The sequence below is a fragment of the Prionailurus bengalensis genome, chromosome B1 (genome assembly GCF_016509475.1).
Source record: "Prionailurus bengalensis isolate Pbe53 chromosome B1, Fcat_Pben_1.1_paternal_pri, whole genome shotgun sequence".
Classification (NCBI taxonomy): Eukaryota; Metazoa; Chordata; class Mammalia; order Carnivora; family Felidae; genus Prionailurus; species Prionailurus bengalensis.
Window position 1 is genome coordinate 17,442,149 of NC_057344.1, and position 14,543 is coordinate 17,456,691.

General features: G+C 45.5%; 1 protein-coding gene across 11 annotated transcripts in view; it reads right to left on the reverse strand.

Annotated features, from left to right (window-relative positions):
• Positions 1-14,543, reverse strand: part of FAT1 (FAT atypical cadherin 1) — a 135,377-nt gene that overhangs the window by 113,155 nt on the left and 7,679 nt on the right. For all 11 annotated transcript variants that reach the window (XR_006294073.1, XM_043559410.1, XM_043559392.1 and 8 more), the window contains one exon: positions 3,153-6,429. Coding sequence is in view for 10 of the 11 variants with exons in the window: in XM_043559410.1 (XP_043415345.1) it covers positions 3,153-6,411 (3,259 nt within the window). In the remaining variant the exon portion in view is untranslated. The remainder of the gene's footprint in view (positions 1-3,152; positions 6,430-14,543) is intronic.

Below are 14,543 nucleotides of genomic sequence, written 5' to 3' on the forward strand. Positions count from 1 at the left end.
TACACGTATATATCTATAGATACAAGAGGAGGGACTAGAATAGCATAACCAACAGGAGTCAGTCAACTGTTATTTAACAATCGGGCTCTGGTGGCCATCTTGCATCCCCAGGGGAGTGTGCACCTCATCTCGGCTGGTCCGCCCCAGACCCCCTGAGCGCCAACGCTCGTCCCGACCCCGCCGCCGCCGTGTGCTCCATTTCTGCTCCGACAAGATGAAAGAAACTCTCCGGAAGCAGGAGAAAACGCCACACCCCAAGCACGCGTGCGCAGTGGTGGGGAAGGACCGGCTGCCCGAAAAGGCAGGCGGTGGGTTCACAGCCGGGCTACCGCAGCTGATAGAAACCTCAGTTCTCCTTAGAGGAGCCAGGGGTACACAAGATCCCTGGCGGGGAAGAGGGGAGTATGTTCACAACCAAGGCGCCATGATCCACTTCCACAGCGCTCAAGTGCAGGCATCCGGGCAGCGAACACTCGCCGGGTCCCAGACCAAGCAGCCGACAGAAACGCTACCCAGGATCTTAAACCAACGCGGTGCAGACGGTCGGACTAGTTCAAGACCACAGGCCGAAGCCAACTGCATTGAGGCAACTTGTGAGGTGGACAGACCTTGACGATGTTGTGCGGCGGGGGGGGGGAGGGGTCTATTTTATATCATGACTGCTTTTTAAAATGTTGTTCACGGGTCTGACAAAACCTAGATCTCTAATATTTTTAAGCCCCCAGCCCCTTGGACACCGCAGCTCTTTTCCATTTTTGCTTAGACACAATTCATTCTGTGCAGCTAATTAAGCTGAAGAAGACTGAGAATAGTTTGAAACAAGGTTAATAGAGTTCTTTGCTCAGTATATGGTTTCAGTTTTTATTTCATTGACACTGATTTGCACACAGAAAGCAAAGTTGTTTCTAGAGAACTAATCACGGCATGTGGCTGGTAATCTTTGATGAAATTGGGTTAAAGATTCTAAATGGCGGCATGATGTAAAAATAAAAAAAGAAATCTGGTATTTTATCCTTTAATTATACTGGAATTAAAAAATAAAATTTTTCTAAAATCTAGAAACTAACAAAAAATTTCAAAATTAAAAAATTAAAATCTGGCATTTTAGAGAAATGGATACACCCAACACATGCTAATGGTCTACAACTCATTACAAAAAGAATCCCTTGGGGGCGCCTGGGTGGGGCAGTCGGTTAAGCGGCCGACTTCAGCCAGGTCACGATCTCGCGGTCCGGGACTTCGAGCCCCACAACGGGCTCTGTGCTGATGGCTCAGAGCCTGGAGCCTGTTTCCTATTCTGTGTCTCCCTCTCTCTCTGCCCCTCACCCGTTCATGCTCTGTCTCTCTCTGTCCCAAAAATAAATAAACGTTGAAAAAAAAAAATTTTTTTTTTAAAAATTAAAAAAAAAAAAAAAGAATCCCTTGAATAAACAAAAGTACATTAAAAATATGATGGCTTCTAAAATAACTTTTTCTAGGATAATAATTATGTTTCTTATATTAGATGTAGGCATGCTTAGTGGGGTGGGTATTAAATAATTTACTTGTAGCATTTTAAAGATAAACTTAAAATTTCAGTGTAATAAGAAAAACATTTTTTTAGAATGGATATATTCATAAAGGACATATCAATGAGATCAACAAACGAAATGAACTCCCATCTATGGCAGTTCATCTAACCCTGTGATTACCCAGTTTCCTTCTATTTCCACTACCGTTCTCAGGAAGCAGGACATTCATTCATTTTAATGTGACACTCATCAAAATAATCATTCGTTTGCTCGTTCGTTGTCTTCACATTTAACGAGCAACTTCTATAGGCCTAGTACTTCTTGCTAGGGGTGAGCACAGAAAATGCATGAGCTAAATAAAAGCCTGTCCTGAAAGGTGGTTTTTGGCTGAATTATGTCCCCTAAAATTCATGCACTGAAGCCCTAACACCCAGTACTTCAGAATGTGACCGACATGGAAATAAATAGAGGCCATTAGGGTGATGCCTAATCCAATATGACTAATGTCCTTATAAAAAGAGAATAGGACACAGACATACACAGAGAAGATGGTGAAGACACAGGGAGAAGACAGCCATCTACAAGCCAAGGAGAAAGGACTCAGAAAAAACCTACCATTGCCAACACCTCCAACCTCGACTTCCAGACTCCAGAATTGTGAAAACGTCAATGTCTGTGGCTGAAACCACCCTGTCTGTGTCCTTCGCTATGCTGGCCCTTGGCAAACTAATACAAAGGGTCACACTCCATCAGGGGAGACTGACATCAAACTGTAATATCCGAGAAGAGCAGCTAAATTAGAGATACGCACAAAGTGCAAAGCAACAGACTGTAGCATCCGTCGGCCGTCCCGGATGTTCTGGTTTTAGGCTCTTATTCCAGGTGAAAGGGTATGCTAACAAAGCCTCCTTACCATTTCGAAGACATTAACAGACTAACACGTGCTCAGCAGCCTTCCCATGTTATTTCACTTTATCCTCACATAAATCTTGCAGCCTTTTTGAGCGTCCCCATCATATAGATAAAGTCAGTTTCGGTAAGATAATTAACTTGTCCAAGATCACCCAATTAACAACTCAAAGAGCCAAGTCCCTACAATTCAACATTGTACTTCCCTACGTCTGTCTGCCTCTCAAACAAAACTTGGAAGAAGTACTAAGGAAAGCAGACCACATCGCCGAAGCTTTAGCAGTGTGTTCTCTCTGTGCACTGCACAATTCAGCAGGTGTGCAATCATCTCTGAAAAGCATGCCAGACGGTGGCCGGTGGCAGTTCTAAGTGTGCAAAAAGACTAGCTTGAACAGCTCTGGAACAGTTTTCTCAAAGTTACAGCAAAACCACAGTGATGCTTCTGATAATGCAGAGCACAAACTTAAAGATCAGGATCAACGGTAATGATTCCAACTTTCTCCCGTTTCCTTACTCATTGTACACCACGTCATTCAAGTTCCTTCGGTTCCATACTCACGACTTACTACACACAGGGATGCTTCTAAGAGGGCAAAAAGCATGCACGTGCACTTCTGTGTGGAGCCCTGACAGAGGCCAACAGGGAACTGTACAGGAGCCAGCGCAGGGCAGATCATTACTTTGGGACAAATGGGAGGGGAGATCAAACCAGAAGAGTAATAATGTATTTACCTGTCTCTTCGTCTATTTTGAAAACACCAACACCAGAACCATCTCTTATGGAATAGCGGATCTCCCCGTCTCTTCCTGTGTCCTCATCGTGAGCAGATACTGTCATTACTGAGGAACCAATAGGGACATCTTCTTTCACTACCCCCTTCTCCACAAAGCTGGAAAACACTGGTGGGTGTAAGTTCTCATTCACATCAATGACCTCAACTTCAACATAGCAAGTGGAAGACAGAGAAACCGGCTTCCCTTTGTCTTTGGCCCTCACGGTGAGATTATACACTTGCTTCTTCTCAAAGTCCAAATGCTGGACAATTCTGACTGCTCCGCTGAGTTTATCCACATCAAAGTGTCCTTCTCCGTGGTCCAGCAGACTGTATCTCACTTGGCTAGACTGACCTAAATCGGGATCGTAGGCCTCCAACCACATGATTATGGTTCCTTCCGGAAGGTCTTCGCGAACTTTCACACGGTAATTAGGTGGCATGAACCTAGGTGGGTTGTCATTAACATCCTCTAACGATACTTTCAAAAGAACAGTGGAAAGCAACTGAGGTTCTTCTCTGGCTTGATCCCTGGCTTCAATCTTTAAGTAATGCACATGCTGTACTTCGCGATCCAAAGGGGACACAATTTTAACAACTCCAGTCACGCTGTCAATGGAGAATTTATCTGTGTCTGTGAGAATAGAGTAGGTCACATGTCCATTCGGCCCTAAATCTTTATCTGTGGCTTCAACCTGGATGATTTCACTATCTACCTCTTTGTCTTCGCTCACTTCAACAAAGTAGCTCTCCTGTAAAAACTCCGGGGGATTATCATTGGCATCCAGAACTCTGATGTCTACAAGACGCCAAGCGGCCTTCTGTGGTATACCAAGGTCAGATGCTGTAATGTTCAGGGTGTACTTGTCTGTTGTTTCACGGTCAAGCGGAGATAAAATCTTTAGCATTCCAGTTTCCATGTCAATTACAAAGCAACTATCCTCATTTCCTCCAGAAATGGCATAGACCAGTTTTCCATTGAAGCCAGTGTCCAGGTCAGTAGCATTCATGAAAATTATGCTGGCACCCACTGGATGGTTTTCCTTTACCTCAACACCAGCGGGGAGAGTACTTCTGAACTGTGGCGCGTGTGCATTGACAGAGTGGGAATCAAAGAAAATGTCCTCGACCTCTCCCTGACTGTGTAACTTATTTGCCTGCAGGAGTTTCTCCGCCAGCATTTTGGCGACGCCCGTCTCTTCGCACTGCAAGTGTACTGGCTTGCGACTAGCAGCCACAGTTATGTTGATGTATAACGGTGTGGCAAAATTCTCTCCATCTGTGGCCGTGATTCTCAGGCTGTGAAATGACACCTTGGTCCCTAAGCCATCCAGTAGCGACTGCTTCAGGGACAACACCCCAGAGCTGGGGTTTAGGCTGAACAAATCTAGTTCGTTTCCAGCTTCAATCTGGTATCGGACCAACTGAAGTTCGTCAGCATCAATCGCAGAAACAGTAGTTATTTGCTCCCCCACACCTAGATCCCTGGGGATAGTTCCTTCACAATTGATTTTCTCAAACAAGGGTGTGTTGTCATTCAAGTTATTGAGGGTCACCGTGGCGAGGACTTCAACTTCCCGGCGGTATGGCAAGCCCCAGTCTGACGCTCGAATCCTCAGAGTATAAACCCGAGGCATCAGCTCATAGTCCAGGTTTTCTGAAGTACTCACGGCACCAGTGAAATGGTTAATAACGAAGGGCACGTGGTTTAAATTGGCAATACTGTAAGTCACATAGCCGTTCTCCCCCTCATCGGGGTCCACGGCACTCACGCTCAGGACCGTCGTACCAATGGGCACGTTCTCATCAAAAGATGCTTTGTAAGCAGTCTGGGTAAACTCAGGGGGATTGCTGTTCGCACCTAAGACTTTAACCAACACTCTGGTCGAGGCTCTTCTGTCACTTGTTGTTACTTCAAGTTCAAAATGGGATGCCTGCTGTCTTTTAACTGGCTCCAAAATGGAAATGAGACCAGTGTTGGGATTTAAACTGAATTTAGCTTTCCCAGGGGTACTTTTGAAAACATACCTCAAATGAGAATAACTAGGCGTGGCTTTCACCATGACCACAGGGGTATTGGAAGGAGCAAACTCACCGATTTCTGCTCTATAAACATCCTTTTCAAACTTGACTGGCCCAGCTTTGAACTGCGGAGAAGTCACATGAATTACTTTCACAGAAGAGAACTGGGGAGGGGTTCCTTTATCTTTAGCCTGTAGCGTCAGATTGTAGCCAAAAGGATGACTGTCCCAATCAATGCCACCAACTGCCTTGACTTTATATTCTTTACTCCCTGGAGAGGACCTCACTGTTCTAAACTGTTGAAGGAGGTCACCTGCCACAATGCTTAAAGAAGCTATTTCCCCATTGGGCCCCTGATCACAGTCGTCCACCGTTACGATTGCGTATGTTGGGTCCTTGTCCAGTTCTGATGGAGACAGCGTCACCGCCGTGATCACAGGAGCACATCCGTTGGCCTGTTCCACGTGAACCGTCAGCTTAGCCATGCTGCTGATACCACTGCTACCATACAGTTTCATCCCACGGTCCACAGCAAGAATCTCCATCTCATAGAGCTTGGTCTCTGCGTAATCGAGCCTACCAGTTAGAACTATGGCACCGCTGGTCGGGTGAATAGCGAACACATCTGTTCGATCTTTGAAACTGTAGTAAAACTCTCCATTGGTTCCTATGTCTGCGTCTGTGGCGCTGACTCTGGCAATACTGGTCCTTATGGCTGTGTTTTCAGGTAACGAAACACTGTACGAGGTGGGGGAGAACAGCGGTCTCAAGTCGTTTGTATCCAGCACTTGCACCCTGACCTTGGCTCGGGCTTCAGCATTAGTATTTTTTTCAACTGCTTTGACTATCAATGTGTAATGGTCTTTTACTTCCCTATTAAGAATAGCTGTATTTCCTCCTTTGGTCCTTATTCTTAAGAAGCAAAAGTCTCCAAGGACATACTCTTCAGCTTTGAAAAGGTTTTCGTTGTCCCCGGAGATAATTCTGTACCTTAACTCCCACAGTGGATTTGTAAGGTAAATACCCATCTTTACAGGATGGCCCACGTAGGTTTTTGCTGCAGAGTTTTCGTGCACCGTGACATTGTACTGGAAGTGTGTAAACTGGAGAGGACTCTGCTCAGGGGTTTGGCTTCCGTCGCCGTCTCCAAAACGCTGGAGGAGCAGGAGCAGGAGCAAGGCCACAGGTCTCCCCATCGCTTAACCCTCAGGAATCTAAAACACAGAAAAGAAAGAAGAATCGTGACCTCGAAGAAATAAACAAGGCGGCGTAAACTTGTTTCGGGAGTTTTAGACTTTGCATTTTAGTGCATTTGTATGAAATACAAATATGTGCAATAGTTTTTAGGTTTTTTTCCGTTGTCCAAGTATCAATACCTCTAACATGTCTAAAATTACTAAGGAACAATCTTTTTCTTGTACTTTGAGGACTCAAGAATCATAAGGAGCTTCAGATCAAAGACTCCCGCCAGCTACATGTAACACCAAAGTTGAATTGTTCTACTTGATTCTTCAAGGTAAATGGAACCAACTGTGACAAAGGGAGATAACGAACATTGTCTAGGTTTACTTATACACAACAGATGAAATGCCCAAAAGCTCACAAATTTCATGCTGCCACAGTATCCCAAGCACAGGAAGCTTTGAAGAACTGATTCAGAACAAGACCCAACCTGAAAGGTGGTTTCATAGGACCTCCCATAATGACATTCTATAACCTCATCTCAAAAGTGATCCAGAAATTATTTCTTTCTAAGAATAATTTAGTTGACTCCCTCCAAAACGTAAGGGTTTACGGTCTCATTTAGCGTTATGTAACTACTTAAAGGTATTAAAATACTTATAAAATCATTATATCATTTTGATACTGAGGTCACTTCTAAACCAACGTGAGTCAAAGAGTCCATTTACAAATGGGAAACCAGCAGCCTGATGTGAAACAGCAAAGCGAATCTTACCCACCACATCAATGTTTTATCACCACTGCAGTCAACAACCAGTGTTCACAACCAAACACAAGACACACACACACACAGCTAAAGCATCCAGGCTGACACACAGAGAGGGCCCCATGAACGCAGCAAAGTGGTCGGCCCCGCAGAGAAGGTCAGAGGGGAAACGGGAAGGCAAGGGGGCATTTGAGAAAGGGTTCCCTTTAGCAAGTGGAAGGAAGGTAGGCAGTCCTCCGGGCGGGCCTTCCGGATGAGCAAGACAATTATTTTCAGACCCACCGTTCCTCTAAATGCCAACAAATTCACCTTGCAAATCATTGGAGCCTCACAAAACACCCCAGCACTCTCCAGAGAGGACAGCACTGCACCCTCAAACAAGTGCTCCCAGAACGGGAGCCCCACCCAAAGGTGAAAGCAGCAGCAGACTGGAGGGCTGGTTGAAGGGCCGGCGGGAATTCGCGAGGCAGCATTAATTCACAGTATCTTCACCGCACCCCGTCAGTCATTTCATCAGGGAAAAAAGAAAAGCCCTCCTTCACACAAGGCTTAACGGATGCTCAATCACATTCCAGGCGGGCCCCCTGACATGTGCCTTCGCTATCATGCCATCTCCTCAGCGATAAAGTCAGGAGACCAGACTTCCAGCCTCCCGGAGAACGATGATCACTTCAAAATAAGAAAACAGTTTCCTCACAAAACAATCTCTTCATGTGGTCAACAGTCCTAATATTCAGGGAAATCTGAAAGATATAACGATGCAGGGACGTTCCCTAAACCAGGGAAAACTTCAGTTCAACCTACAGGTATGGGGAGCCTAGTTCAGGACAGACTGTGGAGGGTACATGAACCAAAGACTATTTCCGGATCCTGAGGCATTTACGAACTAAGAACAACAGAGAGAGAGAGAAGATGCTTTCAGTAACACTTAAAAAGCTCATGTGAGGGGCGCCTGGGTGGCGCAGTCGGTTAAGCGTCCAAATTCAGCCAGGTCACGATCTCGCGGTCCGTGAGTTCGAGCCCCGCAACGGGCTCTGGGCTGATGGCTCAGAGCCTGGAGCCTGTTTCCAATTCTGTGTCTCCCTCTCTCTCTGCCCCTCCCCCGTTCATGCTCTGTCTCTCTCTGTCCCAAAAATAAATAAACGTTGGAAAAAAAAAAAATAAATTTAAAAAAAAAAATAAAAAGCTCATGTGAAAGAAGCAAGCACAGTGTTTCATCTCAGAAGACTTGTTACTGCTATCCACTTTACAACAAAGTATTATGCCGGGACTCTGTTGTAAACAATTAAAATATTATTGCTTAATTCTACATATAAAGTATTATGCAGCCACTAAAAAGAATAAGCCGCCACTCTGAATGTTGGTACATAGAGACAGACGTCCAGATATGTTAAATGGAAAAATTAAACTGATCCCATGTATGTGTGTAAAAAAAGGCGGGGGCGGGGGGGGGGGGATGAATTGTGTGCACAGTATATGAATATGCTGAAAAATGGACAAACATTCTGGATCAAAAAAAAAAAAATCAACTGTCAACAGTGGTAATTTGTGGAGCACAGGCAGCTAGGTGAATGTTCATGCTTTATTTCCACGACTAGCTGAATATTTTAGCACAGGTGCAGGCCATCTGTTCCACTCACTCACTCCCTTCATCAATTATTTGACTTCATTCAACGAATATTTAATGCTATGTGCTAGGAATCGTTCTAGATGCTGGGGATACAAAAGTGAGCCAAAGCAGCAACAAATCCTCATGGAAGACATATTTCCTGGTGAGAAGCAAGCAAAGAGTGTATCCCATGCTGATGATGAGGCACTAAAAAGAAAAATAAAGAAGGGCAGGAGACTGTGGTCGGGAACCTGAAGGGAAAGACAGAACTAAATTCAAAAGGCCCAAGGGGCACCCGGGCGGCTCAGTGGGTTAAGCGTCCGACTCTTGATTTCCGCTCAGGTCATGATCTGAAGGTTCGTGGGTTCCAGCCCCATATTGGGGTCTCTGCTGTGAGCATAGAGCCTGCTTTGGATCCTCCTTCTTGTTCTCTCTCTGCCTCTCCCCCCTACTTTCTCTAAAATAAATACGTACATACATAATACATAAATAAAATTCAAAAGGCCCAGAGTGCATTTTAGGATGTTCAGTGTAATCCTGGTCTCCACCCATTCAAAGCCTGTTGTATTTCCTCCAACTCACTCCACACTCTCCCACCAAAACAAACAAACAAAAAGTTTCCAGACTTTGCCAGTGTTCCCTGGGGCTCAAAATCACGTCCAGCAGAGAGGTATTAGTTACAAAAACAGAGACCACTGTGGCTGGGGCACAGATGAGGGGAGAGCAGTAAGGGAGTTTTTTTATATATAAATTTTAACCTTTAGAATCATTTTAGATTTACAGAAAAGTTATGAAGACGGTCTCTCCTGTTGGTAACCTCTCCCATTATTATGGTGCACTTGTCACAACTAACGAACTAGAGAGGAACAGGACCTAGGGAATTAGATGAGGAGTTTTGGAAAGTTAAGGTGAAAATGCACACTGTTACCCAAGTAATGATTCTGAGGGGGCAGGCTGACGTGTGGGAGAGGTCCAGCCTGGAGACACAAATGTGAGAGTTGCCTGAATATACAGAGCATGCTGTTTCAACCACAAAACTGAGATCATCCAGGGAGAGAGCACAGGTAGAGAGGAAAAGAAAACCAAGCACAGAGCCCTGATGACCCACGCCCCCAAAATGTGGAGGACAGAAGAGGAGAACCAGCACATGAGACGGGACAGCAGTCAGTCGCTGACGCAGAAGCAAGAAACAGTGGTGTTATAAAAACAGGATGGGTCCGTCAATCTTTCTGAACATCTGAAGCCTCACATTAGAACTTGGCAATGACGCATACACACTGGCTGCTACTATGCAGCTGCACACACTGCTGGCCGGCCCCGGACACGCCCTCACCCCCCAACCCGGCACAAGGAAAAGGCCAACACATCACATTACTGCAACGGTTCCCTCCCCACCGCATCTCGGCCACCACCCTGCTCTCACAGCTGCATTCCCCATGCCTGATCACCTTCCTGAACCCACCCCGCCAGCGGTTCTTCTCAGGGACAGCTCAAAGCCGGACTACCCCTGCTGGACCACCCTCAACAGAAACCATTCAAAACCCGGAATTTACTCTGCAAACCTGGCCAACAGAATGCCACTGTCATCAGGATCAATGAGTAAGGGCAACTTTTTACATCAGAAAACAAAAAAAAATTCCATGGGGCACCTGGGTGGCTCAGTCGGTTAAGCATCCAACTCAATTTTGGCTTTGGTCATGATCTCACAGGTCGTGAGATCGAGTCCCACGCCAGGCTCTGCACTGACGGCATGGAACCTGCTTGAGATTCTCCCTCCCTGTCTCTCTCTGCCCCTCCCCGCCTCACTCCTGATCTCACTCTCTCCTGCTCTCTCAAATCTTTAAAAAAAAAAGGAAGAAAACAATTCACTTTTTAGGAGGTATTAACCTTTAGTAAAGGAACCTAGAACCGTGGATTCAGGTTCTGGTATAAAATGTGTGATCAAAAAAGTGGTGGCTGTTCCCCTGTGCAAAACAAACAGCAAAGCTGAGGAAGAAAAAAAAAAAGATACTAATACCATTTCTACTGAAAAGTACATTACCTAGAGTTCATGCTTATGAAAATTAAACTCCAGAAACGATTTTAGCCAAAGGCTACACTTTGATACTTAGAAGGTGATCATACTACTTCAACTCATTGTAGTTTAGGTTTTCTTCTATGCATTTTGCAAAGTGAAAACCAAGAATGTTTACTTAGTGCAGCCTGTAGAGGAAAGGGCCTCAGGTCCGAAGCTAAAATATCTTTAGTATAGATTTCTGGAAATCCATAAATAAGAGAGAAAAAATAATTTTTCTAGTAGAAATCAGATATTAACGTGCTCATATTTCTTCATTAGGGAGACCTTCACATAGAGTGTTCTAAGTCAATTACCGTGACTGCCCCTTCGTCACAAAACAGAACACAGCCCCAGTGCTAAGAACAAAACTGCATAAATTCAAATATTTAGATCTAAAGCTGAAGATTCAGAAATGTTGCATATGCTTCCATGATAGGACTAGGTGGGACACAGCATTACACATGCATAAAATCCCCTAAATGTTGTACATCTATTACTTAGAGGTCCCAAATCTTAACATGCCTTCAGCCCGCCATGCAACAGGCAAAAAGTAAACAGCATCAATGCCACCTGTGATGATAAAAACACACAAAAATATTCACCTGAAAAACTCTGTGTTCTCCCTCGGCGTGCCCTCCCACATTCTCCCATTTTATATCAGCAGCAGTGAGAGCACTCACTAGAGTTGAACTTATTACTGAAATCCAGAGCTTAATGTTCAGTTTGAATAGTGTCACATTTTTAAAGTATTTTTGAAGACGTTTCAACTGCAGGGAAGATAACCACATTTTCAAAGAAAAATGTCACCAAAAAGCCAGTATGAAATGTAAATGACTCCTGTTTTTTAAAAATAGTGTATATTAAATGTTCAATGGTCTCTAAAATCAATAGGGAGGGAGGGGGATGGAGGGGGAGAGAGGGAGGGAGGAGAGAGGGAGGGGGGAGAGGGGAAGGGGGGAGGGGGAGAGAGGGAGGGGGAGAGAGGGAGGGGGAGAGAGGGAGGGGGAGAGAGGGAGGGGGAGAGAGGGAGGGGGAGAGAGGGAGGGGGAGAGAGGGAGGGGGAGAGAGGGAGGGGGAGAGAGGGAGGGGGAGAGAGGGAGGGGGAGAGAGGGAGGGGGAGAGAGGGAGGGGGAGAGAGGGAGGGGGAGAGAGGGAGGGGGAGAGAGGAGGGGGGAAGGGGGAGAGAGGGAGGGGGAGAGAGGAGGGGGGAAGGGGGAGAGAGGGAGGGGGAGAGAAGAGGGGGGAAGGGGGAGAGAGGGGGAGGGAGGGAGAGAGAGAGAGGGAGGGAGGGAGGGAGAGAGAGAGAGAGAGGGAGGGAGGGAGGGAGGGAGAGAGAGGGAGGGAGGGAGGGAGGGAGAATTAGATCTTACTAAGAAAGCCTGTTATTCAGGTATTACTAATTCACAGCTTCCAGATACCATTTACAAGACGGGAAAAAGTCACTTTCCTAATAAATTATAATAGCCAACAACAGTACTTTTAAAAGTTTTTACTGTTACACTGAAAATGTAATGGGTGGCTCCTGTTTATTTTCCGAGTGCGTATCAAATCTTTCTAAGCCACGTTCGGACATTTGTCCGTAGCAACAGGGGTGGGGGCCCACTACGAACCCGGACTGAACAGCCTTAGGCTGGATGTGTCTCCTGTAACTGCTCCTGGTGTTAATTCTGAGAGGGGCCGCGCTAAGTCTGGTTGCTCCGGCGATGACTGGATTTAAATACTGCCTTCAAATGATCAACAACTCATTCCATTTAACGCAGTCTTCAAACCACTAATACCTGACGGTGACAACCCCAAATCTCTCCCCTCAGCACAACGTAACTCTTTTCCGGCACTTAAAAACCTGAAGAAAATTAGAGAGCTCCTAGTTTGTAAGCAGCCTCCATATAAAATCTGCTATGTAATTTACCTGCTCTATGAACCTATAAAACACATCTGCGGGCATCTGAAGATCACTGGCTGTTCCGTGCCGTTGTGACATACAAGACAAGACAGGAGGAACACGGGCTGCGCAGACATTTCTGGCTGGGCTAGGCATCCATGGGCTATTCACTTTCCTCTCCTCTTTTTACAGACCAGACATGACCACTACTTGTTACTCACCCTGCAACCACTTTCTCCTCACCCACGCTCCAGGGCCAACATTGCTCACGGAGAAGTTCCAGAAACACAGCTTACCGCTCGTGATTTTACAGCATCTCACCTAACGTACTTTTTCTCTGCAAACAAATAGCATTTAAATGTCATTTTGGCAGGGTGGCCATTAATGAACACCAGCCACTTCCTCCACTCCCAAATTAGTAAAGCTTTTACTACTGGCCAAATTATGATGATAATTATTTAGGTACACATACAGATATTTCAGTAAATAATGGATCGGGAAGGTGAAGGTTCCGTGTAAAAGAAAAAAAAAAAAAAAAAGGAAAGTCATCATATACAAAGTCCCTCCTCTTCCTTTCCTTAAAATGTTCTTTCCCCCTATCTGTTCTTCTTCCCACCTTTCAGAAGACACGGACCCTGCCTAGCTACAAATAAAGCCACCCAGGGTGCCGTACATAAAATTCTGCCTCTTCCGCAGCTCCTCCCTAAATTATCACTCCCTCTCAACATCACACTCAAATGACCCAGCCATGACCGGCCCTTTTTCCAGGGTCTACAAACACACACAAGTTTATCCCTACTTAAAAATAAGCTTCATTCAAACCTTCACTTCCTTCCAACTCACACCCTATATTTCCCCTTCCCGTACAGGCAGAGAGTTCTAAACAAGAACTTGCTTAGGGCTACCCTGACTTCTCTCTCCAAAGAGGCTACTTCTACCCTCAACTGCTCTACAGGACCTCACATCCATCCTGGCACCAGACACAGCTCCTCCTGGCATCACAAGTCAGTGTCAAATCAGAGGACTTTTTCTCAGTACTCCCTGAATTAATGTCACATGTGACACCACCCACTACACCCTTGCGTCCTTTACAGGTCACAGACTGCCTAAAGCATGGTCAATCCACAACACATAAAGGATAAATGACACTGTTTTCCTGATGTTCCTCAACACTCTTTTACACTCTACACTCTCTCGCCTTGAAGTTCGCCATCACAAACTTCTGTCTTCTGACTCTTCTTACATATGCACGTAGTATCGTGCTTCGAGGTCTCATCCACTCAGTCGTACTCAATCGGCCAGGAGCACTTTGGAATCCCACATTCCAGCCTTAACTTCCCCCAAGTGTGGGAACACGCCTCCTGAGATGCCATCACACCTGCCACACAGCCTTTCACCAGCTCCCAGCCACAACATGCCAGCCATTCCACTCTACTATCCTACTGCACCTCTCCAGCAACGGAACAGTTTCTCCACTTTCCAAATCACTCAGGCTTGCAACCTAAGAAATCGATTAAGAAAGAAGGGGCTGGCAGGCATAAAACCTGTGATCTAGCCTTGGCTTTGTCCCTAAATCAATTGTGTGATTTCATGGAAGTTACCTAATGCTTGGATTCCATCTCTTTATTTGAAAAACTGTACTAAAATCTTCATAGCCTCCTGCCCTCCAGAGAGACACTTCTCTCCTCCCCACCCTTCCTCCACCACTTTCCTCTCTCTCACACTTGTACAGACACCGATCTTTTATTTCTAACTACCAAACCTCCATATCTAAAGTTATTGAGACTGTGGACAATTTTTTACTCTCAATTTCTGAAAACTGTTCCCTTTCCA